Source organism: Chiloscyllium punctatum, chromosome 19, assembly GCF_047496795.1.
Source record: "Chiloscyllium punctatum isolate Juve2018m chromosome 19, sChiPun1.3, whole genome shotgun sequence".
NCBI lineage: Eukaryota > Metazoa > Chordata > Chondrichthyes > Orectolobiformes > Hemiscylliidae > Chiloscyllium > Chiloscyllium punctatum.
In genome coordinates, this window is record NC_092757.1 from 60,351,423 (window position 1) to 60,377,887 (window position 26,465).

At 39.0% G+C, this 26,465-nt stretch overlaps 1 protein-coding gene across 5 annotated transcripts in view; it reads right to left on the reverse strand.

Moving 5' to 3' along the window:
- Positions 1-26,465, reverse strand: part of mtmr4 (myotubularin related protein 4) — a 132,251-nt gene that overhangs the window by 25,849 nt on the left and 79,937 nt on the right. For 3 of the 5 annotated variants that reach the window (XM_072589503.1, XM_072589504.1, XM_072589502.1), the window contains 9 exons: positions 23,941-24,057; positions 22,790-22,822; positions 20,868-20,950; positions 17,207-17,373; positions 16,825-16,921; positions 10,292-10,405; positions 6,466-6,647; positions 3,910-4,038; positions 2,097-2,208 (listed from right to left, as the gene is read on the reverse strand). In XM_072589503.1, coding sequence (XP_072445604.1) covers positions 2,097-2,208; positions 3,910-4,038; positions 6,466-6,647; positions 10,292-10,405; positions 16,825-16,921; positions 17,207-17,373; positions 20,868-20,950; positions 22,790-22,822; positions 23,941-24,057 — 1,034 coding nt within the window. Of the gene's footprint in view, positions 1-2,096; positions 2,209-3,909; positions 4,039-6,465; positions 6,648-10,291; positions 10,406-16,824; positions 16,922-17,206; positions 17,374-20,867; positions 20,951-22,611; positions 22,749-22,789; positions 22,823-23,940; positions 24,058-26,465 lie in introns of those variants that run through there. The other 2 variants (XM_072589505.1, XM_072589506.1) reach the window with 2 other exon arrangements.

Genomic DNA, 26,465 nt, shown 5'->3' on the forward strand with positions numbered 1-26,465 from the left:
ATATAGGAGAGGGGAATGGGTCTGGTGTGGAGACTTGTTGCGCTAAAGGGCCCATTTCCACCTTGTCAGGAATCTAATCTAATCTTTATCCATTCTTATCTCCAGCATCTGCAGTTCTAACTATCTCCATGTTGATTCAATTCGCCAAGTATCACTCGCCACTGCTGACTCTCCAGCGTTAGGACTACAAAGGCAGTTTTTCCAATAATAACTTTCAAGGGAGAAGCTACAGAAGTCAAGGGTACAAAAGTACCAAAGATGGTGACCAGCCGCCAGAAGACATTTCAGACACTGGCTTGCTCTTTCAGGATACATTTCGGGGACCAACATCATTTATTTTATGGGGTTTGAAATCATGGACTCAGCTGACAGTTCCAGGAACCTCAGCTGTCTCTTGTAAAAGGAGAATCATCCCTTTCATGGAGGAGGTAACAAAAACAAAAAGAGATAAGGCTGTTTTCCCTATTTCAGAGAGTCTACCAAGGAGAGGCATTAACAGCAACTGCACGCACAGTCAGCAGAAATTTCTCCTTGTCTAGACGGTCGAACCACTACAGGCATGCAGAAGCAAAACTGTTCACTAGTTCAGTCACCAATGGAAGTAAGTGAAATTGATGAGCTGCATTACGTATATACACAAAACATCAACATGTGACGTACTCCCTTGAGATGTTTTACCCAGGGATCTAAGTTTACAGCTTTAAAATAACGTGGAATGCCTTTGACAGAGCTTAGATTAGAGCATCTAAGATCTTGAATAGCTCACAATTCAACAACAATTGTTGAAGTCTAATTAAATAAAAACAGATAGTTGACCGAAAAGTCCATTTCTTGGCAGCGACACTATGCAATCAAACCTTAGAGACTACAAAAGCAAAACTTGAAGCATGCTCCCAGGAATTAATTGTGGAGATGGCCAATATTCTCTTGCAAATGGTACAACATACTGAAGGAGGCAACTGTCTCGGGTTTTTGGAGATGGCCAAAACCCAAAAATCACTGTGCACTATTAGCTGATGAAAATTTTCACTTGCAATTGAGTGACGATCTTATACTTTAAAAAAAAAGACACTCCTCAGAAGGAAAGGAATTCAGGTTTGCAGAAGAATATCAGTGTGACACAGTGTTCAGGATGAAGTTCATCTGCAGTATAAAGATGACCTTCTGAAAAAAATCTGGGAGTAAATTAAATTGGGCATTATGCCTGCAGATCACAGTGCTTTTCAGAAAACCTGTGTAGACCCTGAAGTACAAGTATCTTTCCTCAATGACAATGATGCACTTTTATTTGAGGGAGTTACAGAAACACTCTTAGCTGCAGTGCAATGGTCGTTCCTATGCTCACCCTCCCAGACAATAAGTCTGACCATGCATCCCATATGCCCTACTGAAAGCTGAGAATTCTGCTGGAGATTAATGCCTCCAATCAGAGACTTATGGAGGGTGGATGGGGGTAGCTGGGCAAGTGGAATGAAGAGTCAACTGCACATGTTTAAATGCTAGCTGTTAAATGGGATACAATAAAGGAACTTCGGCAAAATATAAAAGGAATTGTATCATTACTCTCGTGATTGCTACTGAGCGGGTACAAATGGAACTATGTCATCATGACACCAGATCTCACAGAAATGAAGACCAATTCTATTAGGGTGCAGAAGCATGTCCCCTTTTACTGTGCTTTGTAAATAGTTATGTTTAATGAAGTCTGTTAAAGTTCACTCGAGAGTAGTTATCACATTCCTACTAACACAAAACAAATATATCCACTTACAACTCCCTATACACAAATTCCTTCCTTAAGATCTTCTTTCCATTAGCCCTTCCTCATTTCTTAAAAACGCACCTTTTAATAAGATTTTGCATCTGTTTCGTTTACCATTTTTCTTTCTCCCTGTAGGAGATTTTTATCTCTACAAAAAAGATGCTAAGAAATTAACCATTTATACGTACATACACAATTCGGTCAGCACATGCTTTATAAAACTGCATACATATTAGTCAAAGATTGTATGTTCTGAAGAGAACAAGTAATGAGATAGATAGATATGTAACTTTGACCCCGAAACTGCTTACACTGGTAGAAATATGGCACTCACTTTCCAGGATCTGGCATCTGACTGCAGACAGCTCGGAGTGAATGGAAGCTGTTCCTGATTGAGTGAATGTTTGCCATTCCCATAAACATCACTTCACAGTTTGGATAATATTCTGCAGTAAATACAAGAGTCAGAAAATCAGGGTGGAGTAGGTAGCAACATTGGTGGTACTGTCTAGGATGCAGGGAACATTTACACATTGCCTGTGATGGACATAACAGTGCAGACCTTATCAAGGTCTACAGAAAAAAGCCTAGCCAAATCTCGATCCTCCAATTAATAGGTTATATGGATCACGAAATCGCAGTTCACAAAGATAAGTAGAGGTAAAGGAATTATTCAGCTCAACAAGTTTACTCTCTCGTGTAAGCCTATTATCCTGATCAGCGCAGCACCTAATGGCTGTTCAAGTGATTGGTTTACTCCAGAGGTGCTCATCAATATGTGAACAAGCTGAACCTGATACAAAGCTTGGATAACTAGCTTGCCATATTAAACACAGTCTCCCCAGAAAGCTGGTATACAATGCTAGCGTATCACAATATAAGGCAAGGAAAATAATAATTAATTCCTGTCATTATTTTACAGGCAAGACCCATATGACTGATCTTAATTCATCCAACTAGAATGATCCTAAAGACCCTTCACTGAAGTATTCAATTGGTTATTAAATGATCGTAATTAATTGGCTTCCAATACTGAATTGGAGAGACAATTCTGTGATGATTGGTCTGCGAGAGAAACTAGCGATTCGATTTTCGCCTTCTTTTCAAAGTCAAAACTCATTACTCAACTCCCATCATTTCAAGTAAGTTTAGTGTTGCAACATTATCTATGGATCTCAAGGCACTAAATATAATGGTTGCACCAAACAAGACAACATCAAACATCTTAAAATGTCTTTTCACATTTCATTCATGCCCAATTCCCCAGGCCAAATCTAAAATCAAAAATCCAATATAGCCAAAGGAATAATGTAGGCTAATATCTATCCTCTGAAAGATGCAGTCCCTCTGATTTATGGCACTCTGAAGTAAAAATCATACATTCAAGTTTATACCCTGCCTTCTAAGAAATGCTTCAAAACTAAAACCAATAAAAATATTAAAGTTATATTAATGCAATTCACTTAATATGTGCTAACAAACAACTCAGAATATAGATTTCTTTCTTTTGGATCCTATGCTTCAAACAGCAATCCCAGGAGCTGGTGCTATCTAAAAGATATGAGGTGTTCTAAATTTCTGAACAGCTTCTGTATTGTTTGTGAAGTAACATGTTTTCTGCTGCGATACATCAACAAAACATGCTTTCTGAGCTGCCCTCTTAGTAGATCACCTTGGCTTCAGAAGGAGAACACAGAGTACATAAAATACTTGCTGGGTTTGTTTAATTTTTAAAACCACATCCAATGATAGCTTCATTACTGAAAGTAACTTTTAAATGGTTTAAAATTAATCAATCTTCATATACATGGCACTTTCAGGAAGATAACTCTTAATGTTATCTATTGATAGCTGCAGTTTAAGGATTTAGAAGTTTGATCTACTAACCTCAGACAGATGAACAAATTGACTGGAACAGTTCCTCTAAATTGAGAGATGTACACTAAGCTTCCCCTAGGTTTCCCCTTCTGAGGAATTACATCCTGATCATGCTCACGCTAGTCTTTATCCTTACGGTCTATGTCGGCAAACAAAAATTCTCCTACCATATTCTGCTTAAAGCTTGATTAGTATAAATTAATGGAGCAAAGGATTTGAGGTATATCTCAGGATCAGGAGCACAAGCTGTGTTAACACATAATGCATACCTTCACACTCACAACCTCCACCCTTCGCTCGGTTGGCTACAGCGGCAGTGTATGATCTTGCATCCAAAATAAGCAATTTCTGTGGGGCCCCTCCACCCTCCGCCACAGATCCTGAGGATATGGATGAATCTAGAAGAGATTGTTACATTTTAATTTCTAACTTCATTCCAGTGATCAATTTGATCCTTAGTGGGCAGTAACATCAGGTATCATTTCCAACTATAACCGATAACACACAAATAATTCCACCATTAGAAATTAAACAGAATTCACAAGGAGAATTATGGCAAGTCAGTAGGCTCAAAAGCAGTAGTGTGTTCTATTTGCAAGAAACACTACAGAAATTTGTCAAAGATCCGTGGACGGCACGGTGGCACAGTGGTTAGCACTGCTGCCTCACAGCGCCAGAGATCCGGGTTCAATTCCCGCCTCAGGCGACTGTCTGTGTGGAGTTTGCACATTCTCCCAGTGTCTGCGTGGGTTTCCTCCGGGTGCTCCGGTTTCCTCCCACAGGTCAGGTGAATTGGTCATCCTAAATTGCCCGTAGTATAGGTAAGGGGTAGATGTAGGGGGTATGGGTGGGTTGTGCTTCGGTGGGGCGGTGTGGACTTGTTGGGCCGAAGGGCCTGTTTCCACACTGTTTCCATCTAATCTAATCCTTAGACAGCACCTTACAAATTCATGACCAATTTCATGTAGAAGGACAAGGGCAGTAGCTACATGGGAACACCACCAGCTACAAAGTTCCCCTCCAAGCCCCTCAACTTCCTGACTTGGAGATACATCACTGTCATTCATGTCATTAGGTCAAAATCCTGAAACTTCCTCCCTAATGGCATACCTATCGCACATAAACTGCAGCAGTTCAAGGTGGCATCTTGTCACCATCTTTTCAAGGATAACTAAGGACAACCAGCAACATACACATCCCACAAGTTAATTTTAAAAAAAAGACATACTTGCTGCTGTGACACTCTACTTCAAATTCTGACAAAATGGTCAGTTAAAAAAATCTGTTGAAGTCTTCTTCCCTCCATCTACAAAGGTGCATCAGAAGGACATGCTGGACTTCCAAGGTCAAAGACCAAAAGCAGTTTTAGTTACAGGTAACTGATTGGCAGCAATCTTTAGTAGTAAATATTTGGAAATCAGCAGATTCTGAGATCTCTGAGCAGGGGAGATCTAGTTTGATCTCATGAAGTAGCCTAAGAACTTTTCAAGAGCAAGCTGGGATCCCAAGGGACAAAGTTCAAGAAGTGTAATCCTAAAATTGCAATTTCTGGCAATTTTAAATATGGATTGCAAACCTGACAGAACTGGTTCCTGATCCCATTTGTTGCTTTTTCAGAAATCCACTGAAACTCACGAACATGGGAAATTGGAACAGAATTAGTAATCTCAGTCTGTCAAATTTGCTCTGCCATTCATCGAGATATTGGCTGATCTTTCACCTTAACATCATTTCCCACACTATTCCCATACCCTTTCACATCTTTAATATTTGGAAATATGTCAAATTCTGCCTTCGATATGCTTAATCACTGAGGCTCTACAGCCCTTTGGGGTAGGTAATTCCAAGGACTTACCCTCTGAGTGAAGGAATTCCTGCTTAGTCCTAAATGGCCAATTGATCACTTGTTCTGAGAACATAAACTCTAGTTCCAAAGTGCCCTGCAGCCAGAGCAAACAGCTTGGCTGCATCTAACCTGTCAATCCTTGTAACATAAGTTCCACGCACTGGTACTCCTAATCTTTTCTTTTTTCAAAAGATCAAGCTGCCTCTATTTCTTTCCGCAATCCTTGTTGGCAACAGAATATCCATCAGACACAGATGGCAGCTGGAAGTTGGGAAGAGTCCTGGGAGTATAGCTTTACAATAATACACCAACTTTTTGGATCTGACAAAAGTTAGTGGCGGCTGATTGCTTCAGCTATCCCTCCTTACCTGCAACAAAATATCTGTTATCCTCAATGATGTAGCTGGGATATATTCCACATTGTGGAAGATCATAGTTATGAAGCAGTATTCCATCAGTAAACAGCACCACGTTTTGTTTCATTAAATCTGAAATACATCTATATTACTTCCTTTCTTAACATTTATTTAAATTCCACTTAGGACTTCCTATTCCTCTGCAGATAGAAAAGGAGAGTACTTTGTAGGTCTCACCTCGGTACAATTGCTTAAATTTTGATGTCATCATCTTATGGGACCAAAATTTTGAATAATTGTGGACTTATAAGCTAGTGCTGCGTGCTCAATTATTCATTTTGCATCTGTAGCCTTAAGTATATGAGGAAAATCTTACTTTCTAGCTATGTAATGCCATCTACAGGGGAGGATATGTATCAACATTGTTGCAAAGAATAAGATTCACTGGGCTGTCTCTACAGAGCACCTAGGTTAATTGACATTAAATGACCACTTTGAAGAGGTGCAGGAAGGTAGCTATGAATTAGCATATGGTAAGGAGAGGAGATACAAAGCAATCTGGGACATAAATTGCTCAAGTTTCTCAATTAGGCATAAGGTAGGTTTCTAGTCTGCAATCTCACCGAAGTCAGTGTCAGACAAACAATTTCCCTCATTTCTGCTCTTTCCACTCAGTTTTCCTCGGTCTAAAATGCAGGCTTTAGCAATGGATGTCACCAAATATTCATCATCAGCGTTCCTCCAGCCCCACCAACTGATTTCAGGCTGACTGCAACGTGATATCACAGCACCATTCCGCAGGTGCCTGAAGAAAAAAAAAATGAAGTTTTAGTATGTGGAGACATTGCAAACAGGTGCACCAGAAAGATGTGAAATATTTCAGATAATTTTCCATTCAAAACATTCAGCACAAGTCTCACACACATGCAATTGTGCAGAGCATAGAACAGTACAGTCCCTTCAGCCCTCAACAGCACTCCTTGGGCAGCTCAACAAGAATGCACGACATGATAATGCATTTCGATAACTGCAATAGCAGCATTGCACCTGTAACTGAATGTAAACAAAAACTTAACTGTTAAATCCAGAATTTTGGAAACTGTGAATGGACTATGGCTATCAGTATTTCTACTTCCATGTCGTAGTGTTCACCAACAAATCTATGTACATTGAATAATTGTGCACATGTAATTTTCTGTTTTTATTCAAGTGAATTAAAAATCATGAGCTGAAAACAGAAAATGTAGCCAAGAGTACTTGTATTTCAAACTTATCCACCAAATATTTGAAGATATCCTCCACAGCCTTTTGTTCCTTCGCTCTCTTTTAAAAAGTTCTGTCTCACACGGAAACACTTGTTGCGGTGTTGTTGCACAGATGCTAGCTAGCTTCTGTACTGTGCTTAAGTGGTCATGACATACAAATAGAAGAGTTAGGAGCAGATGTAGGCAATTTGGCAGTGAGTCTATTCAGACATTCAGAAAGTTAGTGGGCGACCTGATCCCATCTATCCTTGACAAGCTTTGATTCCTTGCCTACTGAAAATCTACCTAGCCTTGGTCTTAAGATTATTCAATGAACTGCCTTCTGAGGCCAAGAATTCCAAAGCTGGACAACCCTCAGGAAAAACAAATTCTCATCTCTGCCCTAAAACAGCGACCCCTAACTTTAAAACAGTGTTTCCAAGTTCTTTTCTGTGCTAAATCCAGAATTTTGGAAACTGTGAACGGACTATGACTATCAGTATTTCGACATCTATGTCGTAGTATTGGAGCTTCACCAATAAATCTCTGTATATTGAATAACTGTGCACATGTCATTTTCTGTTACGATGTGGGGGATATCTGCTATGGGCTGGAGAAGAGCTTGCAGCAGAAACAGCAGGATACAGTGGTTTGGCCATTCTTAATGAATAAACATATATTTGGTAACAAGCAAATTCATGAAATGGGAAATTATTTAAGGAATATTAGTTTCAGCAATAAGCTGCAACACAAACAACCAAAGCAACTGTTTTGTCTCTGGCTTGTGTCACTGAAATTAAACAATGTCAGTTTATTCTTCTTTTACAGTCTTTTAGAACTAGCATACTCTTCAACCACTAAAAACTATTTCTCTTTACATTGTTTACATATTACACACTTAACCACAGGACCTCATTGATAACACTTTTTTAATCTCCATATAATTTTCAATAAGGTCACTCGTCAGGGCTCAGCAGCACAAATATGCATTATTTTTGTTCATTCTCGCTCAGAAAGACTAAGGTCATGCGTGGTGTAGAAGTGTGGCAATTAGGATGTAGAGTTGGGATGCTTGAATCTGTTAAGCTCAATACTAAATTAAGCAATGCTTTTACTCCATAGACAAAGATGGATTAGGGTTAGGGTTTGAGATGCATTGAACAGGCTGTATGCACTGGGTTATTGTACATGTTCAGTATTTTCTATGCTTTCTGGGTCCTGCACTTAGAATATATTTAAAAAGCAGTAGGTTTTATCACCTTTTCTCAAACATAAGAGATAAAACTGAACACTAAGCATCATAGCACTGGGTTACTGAAGTTCATTTCCAATACTGATGTGTTTAAACAAACTTTGGGCATTTTACAAGCAGCTAAAAAGGATTCTACAAGTTCTACTTCAAGTTGTTGCAAAAGGTGTTTTTAACTATGTGTCTTCTTCATGATTTATTTCACAATTTGTTAGCCATTAGATTAAAATACGAACCTTTTTATTTACAAGTTACTGATTTAGTTTATGGACCTTGGTATTTGAACCATTATAGAAAGGTTGTAATTCAGCAAGAGCGGTAAAATAGACTCCTTTCCAGGAATTTATCTTGGCAGGCAGAAACAAACATAGGACTGAATCTTACACTGGTTTGAACAAGTGTCAAATTGCAGGCTTTCTTTGAGAACTTGTCATAGTGAGGCCTATTGACTTCTCTCATCCTATTTTGCAAAAGTCACTTTCTTAATTTCTAACCATGACTCTATGACATCTTTCACGGTATATTCCCACCTCAACTTCCTGTGAGGAGTTCCAAGAACAACCTGCCTTTTAGAAGATATCAGGATTTACCACACCTCTTGCACCCACCATCATCTTTCAAAGCTTGTTGCACACTCAGACAAACACTGTCTGTCTGGAGTGGTCTTAGATTGTTTCTGACATTTGTCTAGGACATCACATAAAGGGGGAAATCATGGTCCTGCTTTGTGAGCAGGATCATGGAGGTCCTAGATGGGGTGGTGCCAAATTGGAACTTGCTCTTCCCCAGAATTAGCAGTAGAAGCATCAGCACAAAACTGAGTCAGCCTGATCCAAATATCAGAGTTAAAAACAGTCTCAGCTATCTAAAGGAATGAATAGCACTGCAAAAGTGTCAATGTCCTTCTTCACTCCTCCTGTGCAGATGCCACCATCTTCTGTCCAATAGCTCATTCTATCTCTGCTACTGAACCCAGCGACATCAAGGCATATTTTCACTATTGCCTGTAGCATGACCCCCATTCGCTCTCATCAACCCCAACCATTTGCTCTGCATGCTTTTTGCACTGCCTACTCACTCATTCAGAACACTTCCACACTTTCATAGCCCTTAATACCTGTTGTGTTTCATTCCAGGAGGAAACAGACCACAATGAGCCATGTGTTGGAGGTGCCAGTGCTACAAAGTTAGCACTGGGGTGGACAAAGTTAAAAAACATACACCACCAGGTTAAAGTCCAACAGGTCTATTTGGAAGCACTAGCTTTCAAGGTGCTGCCTCTTTCAGCTGTCATTCTTTATAAGTACCATCTCTTGACTCTGCCTGCCCCAACAGGTCTGGGCTAGTATTACAGGCTGTTCTTGACTTATTTGAGGAGAAACTGACTCAAAATTAAATCAACTGTTCATATTTTGATTGAACAAGTAAGGCAAATAAATTTAAAAACTATGATAATAGGACAGGATAATACTGTAAACTTTGCAGTATTTGAGGTATATAAAATCTGCCTGTTTATCAAGAGTGCCAATTCATAAAGTGCTGGTTAAATCGTAGTTTGTTGTAATAGTATTCATAACGCAGACATTTGTACATTGGGGACTGCATGCAGTCTTTTCTTAAAAAAAGATACTGAGGCAGAAATGTTATCACAATTACAAGAGCTTATTACTCTTCATATAGATAGATTAAACATTTGGCTTAAATGTATTCTAGAACCATCAACTTCTAAACAAACTCTTAAGTTTTATTAGCGACTTGTAAGGTCCATAAAGAAGGCAGTTGTCAGTTTTGTTATTTAATTATCTTTTGGAGACTGTCAACAAATGGAACTCATTAACAACATGATGTAGGAAACTGATAAATCCAACTAATTCGGTCATTTTGGAATATAAATGCATTCAAACAGAGTTCTTTACAGGTAATATAGAAGTCATAATTAACATTTAAGAAGTTCACCTGTAAACGACTACAGGAATCCTTTTCCAAGATCTGAAGGTCCCTACACTTTCCAATTCTTTATCCGTGATCCACACTGGAACTAAGAGTTTTTGGGGATAACTAGCACACAACCTGAAAATTGAATACAACAAGGAATTAGGTGGGTTTGTTTCAACATGGCCTTATGCTTGAAATATAGACAATAAATGATCAATCTGAAGACACAAAACAAATTTATAATTGAGTTCCAACACTTGTTAAACCACACTGCAGTTTGGTCCACAACATTGCAAATGAAACAGTGAGCACTGTGTCTATGCATTACATCCACCATAATTCCAGAGTAAATGCTTACGTAATGTCACCCACATTATATTTTTAGCATTCCATATGTACACTACACCATACGTACTTTGGGACTTCAGTTCCCCTGCATAACCGTCAACTTTATAGATATTAGTTCTAATCTTCCATGTTTTCATGAGACCACACAAACATTACTTACAGTATACATATACACTAGAATCCCAGCGTGAAATGGTTCCAGGTAACACTGCACAAATTTATCAGTCCCCACGATCCAGACCTGGGTCCAATGTGTAAAGAGTGTACAATAGAAGCAGTGGCTCCCAGTATACATATCATATCGACTGAGGTTTTAGAGGTTGGGTATATGAATAGGATGAGCTAAAGGGATATGGGCCAAATGCTGGCAAATGGGACTAGATTAATTAGGTTACTTACAGTGTCGAAACAGGCCCTTCGGCCCAACAAGTCCACACCGCCCCGCTGAAGCGCAACCCGCCCATACCCCTACATCTACCCCTTACCTAACACTACGGGCAATTTAGCAAGGCCAATTCACCTGATCTGCACAACTTTGGACTGTGGGAGGAAACCGGAGCACCCGGAGGAAACCCACGCAGACACAGGGAAAACGTGCAAACTCCACACAATCTGTCGCCTGAGGCTGGAATTGAACCCAGGTCTCTGGCGCTGTGAGGCAGCAGTGCTAACCACTGTGCCACCGTGCTGCCCACTAATTTAGGATATCTAGTTGACATGGACGAGTTGGACTGAAGCATTTGATTCCATGCTGTAGAGCTCTATGACTCTAACATAAGCTACTTATGTTATTATTAAGTCATGAATGGTGCTAATGTTGTACAATTATCAGTGAAGGATCGCACTGACCTTTTGACAGAAGGAAGATCATTAATGTAGCAGCTGAAGATAATTGCATCTCGGATGTTACCCTAAGGAACTCCTGCAGAGATATTCCACTGCTGAGATGACTGACCTCATAATAACCATCATCTTTGTGTCGGTATGATTCCAACCAGTGGATTACTCAGTTGGATGGGAGGCTGAACTGTGACAAGGATACAAGGATCCTTCAGCACAATTTGGACAGGTTAGGTAATTGGGCAAATCAGTGGAAGTTGCAGTATAATCTGGATAACTGAGATTATTCACTTTGGAAGCAAAAACAAGACAGATTACTACCGGAATGGCTGCAACTTGGGAGAGGGGAGAGTGCAGCGAGACTCAGGTGTCCTTGTGCACCAGTTGCTGAAGGTAAGCATGCAGGTGCAGCCAGTGGTAAAGAAGGCAAATGGAATGTGGGTCTTCATTGTGAGAGGTTCGAGTGCAGGAGCAGGGATGTGCTGTTGCAGTTATACAGGGCCTCAGTTAGGCCACACCTAGAATATTGCGTGCAGTCTTGATCTCCTTTTCTGAGGAAGGATGCTCATGCTCCCAAGGGAGGACAGGAAAGGTTTACCAGGCTGATTCCAGGGATGGCCAATTGACATAGGAGGACTAGGTTAGTATTGTTTTCATTCGAGTTCAGATAGATGAGGGCAGTGATCTCAGAGACTTATAAAATTCTAACGGGAGCAGCCAGTGTAGATGCAGGGTGGATGTTCCCAATGACATGTGTCCAGAACCAGGGGTCATAGTCTGAGGATGCAGGGTGGACCATTTAGGATGGAGATGAGGAGACATTTCTTCACCCGAAGAGCAGTGAGCCTGTGGAATTCATTACCACAGGAATTAGTTGATGCCAAAACATTGAATGAATTCCAGAGTGGCTAGATAGCACTCTGAGTAAATGGGATCAAAACGTCATGGTGGAAGGCAGAATTAGGCTATTCAGTTGAGCGATCAGCTATGTCTGGGATGAATGGTGAAGCAGGCTCAAAAGGCCGAATGGCTATCTCCTACTCCTATCTTCTATGCTTCTATGTCTATAGTTTACTTCCACCTTCTTGAATAAACAGATTACATTTGCTCAGTTTGCTCAGCAGTCTCTTTTAATTGAATCTTTCCAGAACAAATTTGGGAAAATTAACAGTGTACCTGCTACCTTATTGGTCAACTCTTATAAGATGATGAAGCCTCAAGACTTGTAACATTTACCAGCTAGTTTCCCTAGTGTTATAAATTCATGCAAGTTCATCTCTTTCTTCAACCTCGTTAGTTACAGGAACTGGAAATGTTTTTATATTCTCTATTGTTAAAATAGAAGCAAAGTATTGATTCATTGCATCTGCTATTTATCTACCTTCTATTAACTCCTTATTCTTAACTTAAGGACTAACACTTAATTTACTTACTCTTTTTCCTTTTCCGTACATATTAAAACTCTGAATTTTCTTAAAAAGACATTTCTAGTTTCCTCTCATGCTCCAATTTATTTGCCCTGAGCCACTTCCTAGTTACTCCCTGCTGTTGCTTATTATAGACTATGGGGTGCAACAATGCTATCAAATTAACACAAGTGTGAGCAATTTGTGTTGATTTCAGCAGCACCTAGCCACATCTGTATGATGCCTGACAAGATGGGCATAGTACCATCTAATCTTTCTAGTCTCCCAATTACAACAAATTAGGAGTAAGAAATAGATTTTACTGCATGTTTTCAAGCAGTGATAGTCAGAAAAGAGCAGGACCACTGTGCATAGACACCACACAACTCAAATGCCAAAGCATTGTAAAAATACAATTATAGACAAGATCAGGACAATCAGAAATATTGTAGTCAGAACAAGGGCACACAATACAGATACTATACAAAGGGTAGTTCACTGTTTAAAAAAAGTTGCAAAGTCAGAGATTTCAGGGCAGGGAAAAGAGAAAATCATTGCACAGATATTGAATTGCTATAGGAAAACAGGACAGATCAGACCACTTTCCAAGATTACGGTGATAAAGTATCAGGCTTTGGCATATGAATATTATTCATCCAGGGAAATGAGAAGTCACTGCATGCATTTGACAGCGCTATAATATTTGGTCACAAATTAAGTTACAATCAATACAAAATTAGGTAAGTTAGATTACTTCTGAAGGTGCTACAGTATACACTTTCACATCTGTTTATGTGTATTTATGAAATAGGCATACTTTTACAGCCATACAGAAGGCGCACACAATTCTACTTTTACAGATGTAGATCAGCCATGCACCCCAAAATCCACTGTACCCCTTCACAGAAACACTGATCCTTGCTTCAGCTACTGTGTTCATTTCATTTTTCCCAATGTATTTTTGCCTTCTTAAATGCTACTTAATGTAAAACTTTATAAGTTGGAGCTATCCTTGAATATCTTTCCATTTGTACAGATTAAAGCATTGGCAATTGTTGCTGTGTGTGAAATGGCAATCAGAAGGAATTACTGCAATGCTATCTAAATGTTGTCACTTGATCCAAGTTTTGGGATTTACTGGCCAATGAGTAACATTGTTGCTAATCTTATGAGGCCTTCTGTCTTTTTCAGCTTTGAAACACAAGTTCAGTGACCTATGGCAACTGCACTGGCTTGGCTGGTATTTCAGGAATATGTACATGTAATACCACCAGTGCACAAGGGCACATTGAAATGTGCATGCTGTTGCAGAATCTTCTCTTGTGAGAGTGTGCAATGCTCTGACTTTGTAATACAGAGAACTTCTTTAAAGACTTGTTTTTCAAATTAAGAAACACATGCAGAGCATTCTTTACAATTCTCTCATGACTGTATTTAGGGAAATCCCAATTGTAAAAAGCAGATAACACGAATGTGTTCACCAAATGAATATTTAGTAATGTGGTAAAGTGGTCTTGCTGTCCTTCAGAGAGATTTTGTGAATGCCATGCGTTCAAAGACCAATTTCAAATATGCACTTAAAAATCAGGCATCCAAAAGTATGTAAATTATATAGTGCCAACCTAATGTGGATAAGGTACAAGCGAATGTAGGTCTTGTGCATTACTTCAATGGAGTAGAAGCATAGAGGAAAAGTTCAGCAGGGATGAGGTGATAAACATGGAAGCTAGGTAAATTATAAATAAGATTTATTCAGGTGGTGGTGGTGGACAAGAAAAGGTTGGTATTTTAAAGTCAGCCTTCAAGAACCGGTAAGAATCTTTTTAAGAACAAAGACAGTAAGTGAGAAAAAAGGAATATACACTAGACAAGAGATGCACAAGAAGTGTCAGACTTGAGTTTTCAAGGAATTGAATCATGGTTTAAAGGTTGGGAGTCAAATTGAATGCATTATTGGAGAATTTTATAACTATTTATTGGGGAATTTTGGAATTACTTTACATTATGGCCTATGATCAAATTAATTTCACATGAAGACAGTCAAAATAGTCACTATAATGTGGCTTTAAACAAAACAATGTGTATATCAGTCATCTCAAAATTGGCTCATCTTACATAAATTAGTTTAATCAAGGCAGCGTTTGTTGACACCTTCAACTCTCTCTCTCCCCCCCCACTCTCTTTACATGTCTCTCATGCTTGCCTCGGCCCCAAACCTTCTTCCTGGGTCTCGAATCTCCACTTCCCTCTTCCCATCCTTTCCTAGGTCCTGATCTCTCCCTTTCCCCCATACCCAGAAACTGTTTGTAGATGCCTGTGCAATTTAAAGTAGTGCATATCGCGCTGATGTCAGCGAATGCAGCCTTTAATTAACAGAGATCAATCACCAGCTTTCACTAATACACCCTTGATTCAAAAATAGCTCAGAGTTTAAGCACAGCAGCAGTCTCAGCTACCCTTGCAATGTAAATGCCATTGTTCTCACACCTAATGAGAATGGCTCCTCAATCTAACATTCAGTTTTAGATTAGATTAGATTAGATTACTTACAGTGTGGAAACAGGCCCTTCGGCCCAACAAGTCCACACCGCCCCGCCGAAGCGCAACCCACCCATACCCCTACATTTACCCCTTACCTAACACTATGGGCAATTTAGCATGGCCAATTCACCTGACCTGCACATCTTTGGACTGTGGGAGGAAACCGGAGCACCCGGAGGAAACCCACGCAGACACGGGGAGAATGTGCAAACTCCACACAGACAGTCGCCTGAGGTGGGAATTGAACCCAGGTCTCTGGCGCTATGAGGCAGCAGTGCTAACCACTGATTCACAACTCAGCATAAATATTGACCTGAATACAGGGATAAGTGCCATGTGGGAGAAGTGGCACTGGATTCTTTACATCAACCTGAGAACACAGCCAGGGTATTGGTTTAATTTCTCATTAAAAAGACAAGAACAAGAATAGTATTCCTTTAAGCCTGCTCTCCCAGTCAGTGAGATCATTTAGACAATGCAATGGTTCCTCAGGACCAGGCTGAAATATTAACCTTGACTTCTGTGCTAGACATTCTGGAGTTGACTTTGAACTCAACATTTTTACATATAAAATGCGACTAAAGCAAGGCAAGTTAAAACAAAAAAAGAGGTCAGGACAGAGATTTACATTAGATAGTCAAGGTTAAGGTAACAGAGAGCAAGTTGCTATTCTAAACAGAATTAGAATACCTAGCAGGAATAGGTTAAAATCATTTTGGGGTCAGGTAAAAGGGTGAGAATTGAAGGAAATGGAAAAGCAAACAATTAAGTGAGAACGGTTTGGAGACCATGCATGCTGTCAGAGCGACAAGTTCATGAATATGTAGTCTATAAGGCCGATCATGAAAAACGGGTCAGAGTCACTCAGCCAAGGTTCAGTGAAGCTCCAAATGACCTTCAATACAAAGGTCATGAATGAAATGCATCTTATTATTGTGCTTGTGTAGAGATTTTTCAGGATGATGTGGCCGGGGAGGTAGATAGCTCATTGGGTGTGTTAATAAGGGGAAGCTCACTAGGGACCTCAGCATGCAACAAAAAGGGAACTGATGTAATCTGCTTTGCAAACTCATCTAATTATCCTTTCATGCACCTGTATTTGCTCTGTCATCTCTGTTGACCCAGCCTATATCGTGGCCTCTGGAGCTGTTTTTTGTTTCCTCAAAATCTTCATTTTGTTATAAGCCATTTTTTACAATGGAGCAGTGGTAGTGTTCCTACCTCTGGACCAGAAAACCCATGTTCAAGTACCATGTGCTTCAGAGATGCCATAACATCCCTGAGCAGGTAAATTTAAAAAAATCCTGGCCTCAACTGTTCAGGTCTGTCACATGTTAATCAGAGTGTATCAGCCATGTCATGTAGCAGCCCAAATATTCAACTTCATTTATCGATCTTTACCTATTAGAATTAACTCACTTGTAATTGCTGTTCACCTCACTGACTCTCCAGACATTTTGTAGATCAAAACGCATTCTTTCTACTTCCATTTCAAAGCGGTGACAAACATGATCGCCTAAAGAAATACAAGAACTAACAGTCAGGTTTAATTATAAAACAAAACAGCTACCTAATATTAAAGCTTTATTTCAACATTTTCTTTTTGCTCCTGATTTTCTTAATTAGCTAGGACAGTAGTAGGTGTGAAATCACACAACCCACCAAATTTGATAAAGGTGCTACCAGAGACAGAAGAATGATTCTCAGATGGCAAATCAAGAATGGCCAAACTCAAAAACTGTTCACCAATCTATGGTACAGACTTACACAATCAAGTGATTACTATTAGCTCTCCACTCACCAGGACGACAGAGATGCACATGCTGATCTTCCTCATCAGCACAGATTCCCAGACACCAAGCATGATATGCAAAGGCAAACAAATCCTCCAGTCTTGTTGGTTGGGCAATCACTTTATTTAATCTCTTTAGCCATTCTTGACATTGCTTAAATGTAGAAAAATGACACCTGTGGAACAGAAAGACTTCAGAAAATAGAGCACAGCCAAAGACAAAATTCACAAATGCATTCGAACAGCCAAGTGCGTAAATATTGTTATTCAAACCTCTATGTTAGACACTCAAATATTCAGGATTAACTTCGAAAAACAAACCAAAACATAACTTTAATGAGACATTAACATTCAGTCTTAAATTAATTGAATACAAAATATAAGCACCACTTTTAGAACTTATTGTCTATAAATGTAAGGGTATTATGCTGAAAGTCAACTTGCAACCCATCAACCCATTTTCCACCCATTTAGTTAGTACTAAATATTGGTTTTATCGGGTACATTCTACTGCACACCAGTATACCTTATAGAATTGTACAAGATGAAACACATCATAATGAATAGTGCAAAAGTATGATAAGTTCTTGAGCCTCAAAAGGCAAGATTGCTACGACCCTTAAGAACAGTAAGTGTCCCTCTGCATGAGCTATAAACTCAGCCTTACATGACTGTCACCACCTGGGTCTGCTGGCTGGTATGGGTTGATGACTACTGTGCCACAAGAGCCTAAAAGGAATCAATCCATATCATTAATTAGCACAAGATAGGTGAGCAGAAAAGGTAAATTGCAAACAAAGGAACCATTCTGATGACAACCAGCCAAGAGAGCTCATATGATCTAAAGTCCATCACTACAGATGAATAAATTAATCAGTCAAGGATGGAAATTTTAGGTGATCAAAAGCTAGGTAATTGAATGGGAATGTATGAAAAGAAGGAAAGGAAAGGAAAAGGAAGAAGAAAAGGAAAGGAAAAAGGTACAGATGTTAAGAAAACAATGCCAGAACATACAGTCTTCTTAGGTCAAGCTACAACCACCAATGTGGTGGAAGAACAAAAGATAAACAAAATGCTAAGATTGCAGGAATACAACTCAGAAGACAGTTACAGAAAGAGAAATCAGAAAAATGCCAGCAAAACAAGGAGGATGTGCAATGGAATTTGGTACGAGACCGGTATCGGTACAAGCAGTTTGAATGAATGGTGAATAGATAGAAAGCTGGACAGAGGAGTGTCAGAATAAGAGGTAGAACATTGAAGACAGAAAGGAGGTGGAATTTCTTTTCTCAGAGAGCATTGAATCTGTGAAATTCTCCACTCTAGAGTGCTAAGGAAACTCAATCACTGAGCATGATCCAGTCAGAAACTGATCAATTTCTGGTCATAAATTAAATTTAGCGATTTGGGGGAAGTGCAAAAAGGTGGCACTGAAGTAAATGATCAATCATGGTCCGATTGAATGGAAGAGCAGGTGCAATGGACTGAATGGTCTACTTATGTTCCTATAAGAGAAGTGTAATATTACAATATTGAGGTACGGTAAGCATAGAAATGGATAATGCTACGAAAAAGAGGAGATGGTGTCAAAAGCACAGCTCTGGGTCAAATAGGATTGTGCCCCCTTAATTCAAAGTCAATTAAGTTACCTAACACTAATTTTTGTGCACAAAATTTCAACTTTACTGTGTTGCTTATGTTTTTATTTAAAATTGTTGGATCAGTTCTTTTTAACAGCATAAAAACTGAACGCAGTTTACTGAAAGGTTAAAGATGTGTGTTAAATATATCTCCCAAGTTGTTCAACTATGCTCCAAGGAAACCCTTGGAATCAAAGCTTTCCACTTCCTACACAATGTCAATAAGCAAAGTCAAAAGACGACGTTCTGGATTCAAGGACTACAATAGTATGTCAAGACCTGATTGATTTCAAAATCATCCATCACCCAGGCATTAAAGCACCCTCTGGAATGTCACAACAAGGCAACAGAGCTTTCACAGACCACACAAATATTACAATATTTTGTCAGCTGAGCTAATGCATTTGCTGTTATATAAATATATTTGAGTAAAGGAAGATAGCAAACTTCTCACTGCTGAGTGAAACTGACAATGGAGAGCTAAGACTGAAGGATGCAAGACTCACTTTGGTCCCCGTTTTACTATCTCATTCTTTTTATATTTTAAAATATCAGGGATCCAAAGCACAATTTATCAAGAAAGTTCAGCACCACTTGTAAAAGGGTTGAGAATGAGACACTACACAGACTTAAAGTAATTAGTACAAGAAACAAATAACAAAAGTGGTTCAGGTGTGGAATACACTGCCTGAGTGTATTGTGAAGACAAATTGATTCAAGGTATTCAGGATTATGGAGACATGACAGGAGAATGACATTAGGTGAGATCATGTTTTGGAGAGCTGGTATAGAACTAAACAGGCCAAATGGTCTCCTGCATTGGCACGATTGGGATTCTGAAATCCAAGAATAGCATCACCTGATTAACAGAAACCCAAATAACTGTGATATAGTGAATATGATTGTGTTTATTTAAATAATGAGAGTTTCAAAGATTTATTGCCTGTATCTGTGCTCTCTCTCTCTCTTGCTGGTTACTGTCACGCAGGAGAACTTCAGGCCTCCTGTTCAGTGCCCAGGATGTAAAATGTATCTGAATTCAAGTTATACTCCAGTTACTGTCATCGTGTTGGGAATTAAGCCAAGAACACGACAGAAAGCAAGGAATAGTGAAAAACTAATTCAAGAAAAATGTTGGGTGTTTTTTTACACAATGTTCATACACTATTATTTGCTTCAAAGTTACTTAAAAAGCATGAAATGCAGGGCTGAACTGGTAAGGCATGTTCAATATTGCTGATTAATCGATGCACAGTTTAATTTAAATATAAGCATATGATAAACAGAATCTCCAGAAAAATTCAATTGAGAAAGAGATTTAAAGCAAAAATTAGATTCATGAATGCCTGATCTTCTACTTCATAAAGTAAAACATATCTCTTCCCAATATTTCCAGTAAAGGGAAAAAAAAATCCTACAACACTGAAAGAAACCAGGCTGGGGCACACGATTTCTTTTGCTTAATCAATATGCATCTCATTGTCGGCTACCTATAATAATATCAAATAGAAAAGCTCTAAAAATGTCGGCATTTACCCAACATAACAAAGCTTTCTGCTTTGAAGAACTGTTTTTGGATAAGCAATCTACATGAAATCCAAATCAATGAATGGGAGCTTTTAGGCATGAGCTGAGCACAGTCCTTACCCAAGTGTATTCTCCTGGTATATCTACATACATTAAAACATTCAAGTATACATGAGTTATACCTCTTCTCCACAATTCCATTTCTATCTGCTGTACCATGTTTAAACCACAACAGCATCCCAGCCAAGTGAAATATCTGACTGAAAACCATTAGTATACACCAGTACTGGTTTCATTGAGCACAATCAGGACTGTATTGCTGGGGGCTTGAATTTGTATAGGCATGGTTACAGAGAGGATACATTATGTATCTTTGTGTCAAGAATTCTACCAGTAGAGTGCCTTGTAAAGGTCTAATGCGCTGGAGAGGATAGTTGATGATCACTTTCAATGCTCTGGCACTGTTGTTTGTATTCCATATCAATCAATGCGGTACAACATACCTGACAACCTTGGAATCTTTGCATACAATGTGAATTTGAAACATGTCCCGACTCTCAACAGCTTCAATAAGCCGTATCGGTACCTGTAACAAGACACACGTACATCATTTATCAGATAAACCAATAACCAACCCTTCTAAGAAATATTATTTTTAATTGCAGTCTAAAACAGTAATAATGTATACTACAGTAACCATTACTGCATTTACACAGCTTTCACTCAAACAGGCTGGACTAATTTGCATAGCCTGGCAATATATTAAGTTGACTGGATCTCATGACAGTGAAAAGTGAACACTCCATGCAGTGCTGACAATGATATTACCTCATTTACGACAGCAATGACTGAATAAAAATAAGCTACAATTCAGATCCTGTTTGTCAGTATTATTGGAATGTTTCTAAATTCAACATGTTTAAGAGTGAAAAACAGAAATTGCTTGAGAGACTCAGCAAGTCTGATAGCAGCCATGGAGATAAAGCTCTCTCTCCATAGGTGCTGCCAGCCTTGCTGAGTTTCTCCAGCAATTTCTAATTTTGTTTGAGTTTCAGCATCTGCAGTTCTTAGTTTTACTTTATATTTTAAGAATCCACATTTTGACATTTGCAAATTCCCGATTTCTTTTCCCATCACCATAAATGGACATTCAATCGACAATTACAACCACCAAACTGCTTGCTGAGCAGAGTTCTTCAATTTATTGCAGAGTTGCTGGAGGTGTGGTAATTCCCTTAGCCTTTAATTAACATTCTGTTGCTTTAACAAAGATGAAACAACTTTGTGTTGGAACAGGGAAGGAAACTGTCACAAGTTAAATCTATTAAGTTACAAATTCTACAAAATAACTCAGGCAGACTGCAATAATAGGAACACAAGACAAGTGTCAGCTCTGGCAGACGCCACATTAGCCATTTCAGTCAGATCGAGATTCACTCAGCAAACTTGTTACATCCGAAACATAAAAACTTGAGTTCATATCGGAACCTTTTCCAAATCAGAGCTGTGCCCAGGGAACAGACTCGGCATTACAAGACTTTCTGCACAAGGCCCAGCCAACTTAACACTGCAACAGCATGTAATAAAATCAGAACATGCACAAACATGTCTGACAAAAGTCTTCTACAAAATTCTAACCTATGCATTTGAAATGTTGAAGGTATTTCCAACATTTTTATTTTTACTGTAATCTCTGGAGGAATTGATTTATTTCCTCACAATATATTTAACAATGGCACTTCTAGAGCTGACAAAACTGTGTTAACTTTTGTGACTGACACTTAAGCATGAAATTGACCCACGTTCCAATTATCAGTATTTTAAGAAACAGCACTGAAGCCAAGCACCAACGAGTGAATGAATGTGCTGCAGCACAGGGATTCATGCAGGTTAGGTTAATTCAAGCTGCTTTACATTTTTCTATTTTCTATGAATGTTTGGCAATAAGATATGACTGTCACTCTGGCATCCCAATGATCCACATTACCAAAAGCTTTGATAAATAGCTCTAGGCACACACTGGGATTAAATCGTTCCATATGGCTACATATTCTGAAAACTACATATGATTATCAGCAGACTGCTTGATTGGTGCTAATCTGACAGTACACAAGAACATAAGGGAGTGAAGATGTGAAAGGAAACTGCTAGAGACACTGAGTTCTTGTTTGTATATTTACTGAGACAGTATCCACATGACATGTCTTTCTTATGTCCACAGGAAGGTAAGGATAAAGATGAGCACACCTGAAGCTTCTTTAAGTTGTGTTGGTTACACTTTATTCCTGTCTATGTACTTGGCGACACAGGATTGCAGTGGAACTTTAAAGCCTACATCTTTGACCAGGACTGTCCACATAAACTGTGTTGGATAAACTGTTGTATGCGTAACCAGAAGGGAAGTACACACACACACAGTACTTACTGAGATGTCACTGTCCACACCCTGCAGAAACGTCTAAAGCAGAACAAAAGGAAAGAGAAGGGGAAAATGAAATCAAAATAATAGATGAAAGAAAGGCAGGAACCTTATACATGGAATACACTTGCTGTGTACTAATGTTAAGACACAGCTGGCAACACACAATCTAAGAAGAACTAGAGCAAACTAAACCAGAGCATATCAACCAGTATCCACTCATGATCTTATGTGTGCCAGAGTGCTTTACAACTTATTAAATATTTTTAAAACGTGGTCACTGTTTTGATGCAGGAAACATGATAGCCAATGTGCACATAGCAAACTCAAAAGCAGGATTTAACAAAAGATCGGTTCTATATTAAGTCTTAACTGAGGGATAAATGTTGACAAGAACCCTTCTGTTTTTCTTTCCAGTGAAATACCATCTTCTACTTCAGACAGTTAAACATCTTGCCCAAACATAATACCTCAGATTATGCATCATTTACTTTACCTTTATAATTCTTTATTACCTCCACTCTAGCCCTCTCTGAAAATCATCTGACCTAAGAGACCATTTTCATGCTGTCTCAACAATTCCCACTAAACAACTCACAACCCAATTTCCCTTCTAAAATTTCCCTTCATAATAAAATGAAGAACTGTGGATGCTGAAGATCTGACACAAAAACAGAAATTGCTGGAAAAATTCAGCAAGTTTGGCAGCATCTGTCGAGAGAAAGTAAAGTTAACGTCATGAGTCCAGTGACCTTTCTTCAGAACTGTGGAAATACCACAGATCAACTTATTAGACATGTTACTAAACTGTAATTTAGTCTAAAGGAAATTATAAGTTTAGTTCAATTTCATATTTGAATTAGTCCATTTCAATTATTCATTCATGAAACGTCTTTCCTCAACCCTGCTTCCTCTCTATCCCTTCACCTTTCAGGAAGTGGTTGCATTTATAAATGCTCAATAAGGGAGGACTGATCCTTTTTTTAATTAAAAAAAAGTGAATGAACAGAGGGCATAACTGGAAATAAAACTAACAGCTCAATTTGATAGCAAGTGCTAGCATTTCTTTTGGCTCATTTAAAATTTTAGCACCCATCAACATACTTTCTGACCAAGTTATGGCAGATTCATGAGAGTGTCCAAAAAAAAATACTTACATTGATTAAAGAATCTTGGTATTTAATGTGAAGTCTGTAATTAGAGATAGCGATTACAGCATCATCTGCACGGCCCAGGTATTCCACACCTTCTCCTTGGAGGACTGGAAAAGGCACCTGTAAAGAATACCATGAGGAAAGTGAAACTTCACAAGTCATTCACAATACAACCCACACAAACATAAAACTAGACCAGTGCAAGAGTATAACCGATTTGCTTACATAAACTAATGAACTCGACCTTCTACAACAATCCACAGGACTACTTTTCTGCCCAAATTTGTTTCTCCCTGCGTACCCCAACTGTTTACAATGGAAGCTTAAATATTCAGTAATCACATATTGGCAATTAATGCAAACAAGAATTGTATGGCAGCACAGTAGTTAGCACTGCTGCCTCACAGCGCGAGGGACCCAGGTTTGTTTCCAGCCTCGGGCGACTGGCTGTGTGGAGTTTGAACATTCTCCCCGTCTGCATGGGTTTCCTCTGAGTGCTCTGGTTTCCTCCCACAGTCCAAAGATGAGGTCAGGTGGATTGGCCATGCTAAATTGCCATGGGTCTGGGTGGGTTACTCTTCCGAAGGTCGGTGTGGACTTGGTCTGTTTCCATACTGTAGGGAATCTAATCTAATCTAATCCCACATTTAGATAAGTAAATGAATAAGAAATGTTTGGAGGGATACGGGTCAAGCTCAGGCAGGTGGGATTAGTCTAGTTTGGGATTATGACCGGCCTGGACTGGTTTGACTGAATGTTTTGTTTCTGTGCTGTACAACTCTATAACTATGTAGTGGTAGTGGTTTGCTGGTGGTGTAGGGACAGAATTAACGCCATACTGTCACAAATGTAGCCACATCAGGACTTTGCCTCCTGATAAATCGAATGCTCTGAAAGCACTAACTTCAATTATTTGGATGATCAGTGCTTTGATTCATGAAGTTTCCATTACAGCTAAATTTAACATAGAAGATCATTTGTTGATTTTTCACTCACTCATTCAATTAGAACAAAATATCTTAATTACATTATTCTATATAGAGTCATACAGCATGAAACAAGACACTTTGGTCCAACCAGTCCATGCCAAACATAATCCCAAACTAAACTAGTCCAACCTGCTTGTTCCTGGCCCATATCATTCCAAACTATTCCTATTCACATATCTATCAGACTGTCTTTTAAATATTGTAATTGCACCAGCATCTACTTCTTCAGAATGTTCATTCCACACATCAACCACCATGTCTAAAAAATCTTCCCTTCATGTCTTTTAAAATCTCTCTCCTCACTTGTGCCCCTGGTCTTGAAATCCCCCGTTCTAGGAAAAAGACAACTCTATCTATTCCTCTCATTATCTTAAAAACTTTTGTCAGGTCATTTATAAAATGCTCCAGTGAAATAAGTCCCAGCCTATCCAGCCTTTCTTTATAACTCAAGCCTTCCATATCTAGCAATATCCTAGTAAATCTCTTCTGATACCCTTACTGAACACAATATTCCAGAATAGGCCTCACCAATGTCCTGTACAACCGCAGCGTGACTTACCAACTCCTAAAATCAAAGGATTTTCATACAGGAGGGTGGTACGTGTATGGAATGAGCTACCAGAGGAAGTGGTGGAGGCTGCTACAATTGCAACATTTAAGAGGCATTTGGATGGGTGTTTGATTAGGAAGGGTTTGGAGGGATATGGGCCAGGTGCTGGCAGGTGGGACTAGATTGGGTTGGGATATCAGGTTGGCATGGACGAGTTGGACCAAAGCGTCTGTTTCCATGCTGTACATCTCTATGACTGAGCAATAAAGGCAAACATGCCAAATGTCTTTGAACTATATGTGTCTCTTCTTTGAACTATATGTAACACAAACTTTAAAAAATTATGTATTGGCACACTTGGTCCCACTGTTCTACAACGCTACCAAAGGCCCTGTCATTCAGTGTAAAATCCCTATCCTTGTTTGTTGTACCAAAATGCAATACTTCGCATTTGTCCAGATTGAACTCCATCTGCCATTTTTCAACCCACTGACCCATTTGATCAAAATCCCTTTGTAACCTTAGAAAATCTTCTTCATTGTCTCTGATGCCAGCAATTTTGGTGTTGTCTGCAAACTTACTAACCATGCCTTCTATACTGTCATCCAAATTGTTCATATAAATGACAAATGAGGATCCAGAATTGAGCCCTGTGGAACACCACTGATCACTGGCCTCTAATTCAAAAAACAACTTCTATTCCTTTACAACTTCCAATTTTACTCTATGTCTTCTGTTCCTTAATCTTCCTTGACTCGTTATCTGACGAGCAGTGCTCCAAAAGGTTTTACTTTCAAATAAACCTGTTGGACTACAGCCTGGCATTGAGAGATTTTTAATTTTGTCCACCAAAGTCCAACATCTGCACCACCACATCATGCATCAATAGGGTCAAGGAGTTCTTTCTATATTGCAGCAATCTTGTACAGTAACAACCAAGTAAGTTGTTGGAAATGTTGCTGATATTCATCATAATCATAATTGGGATA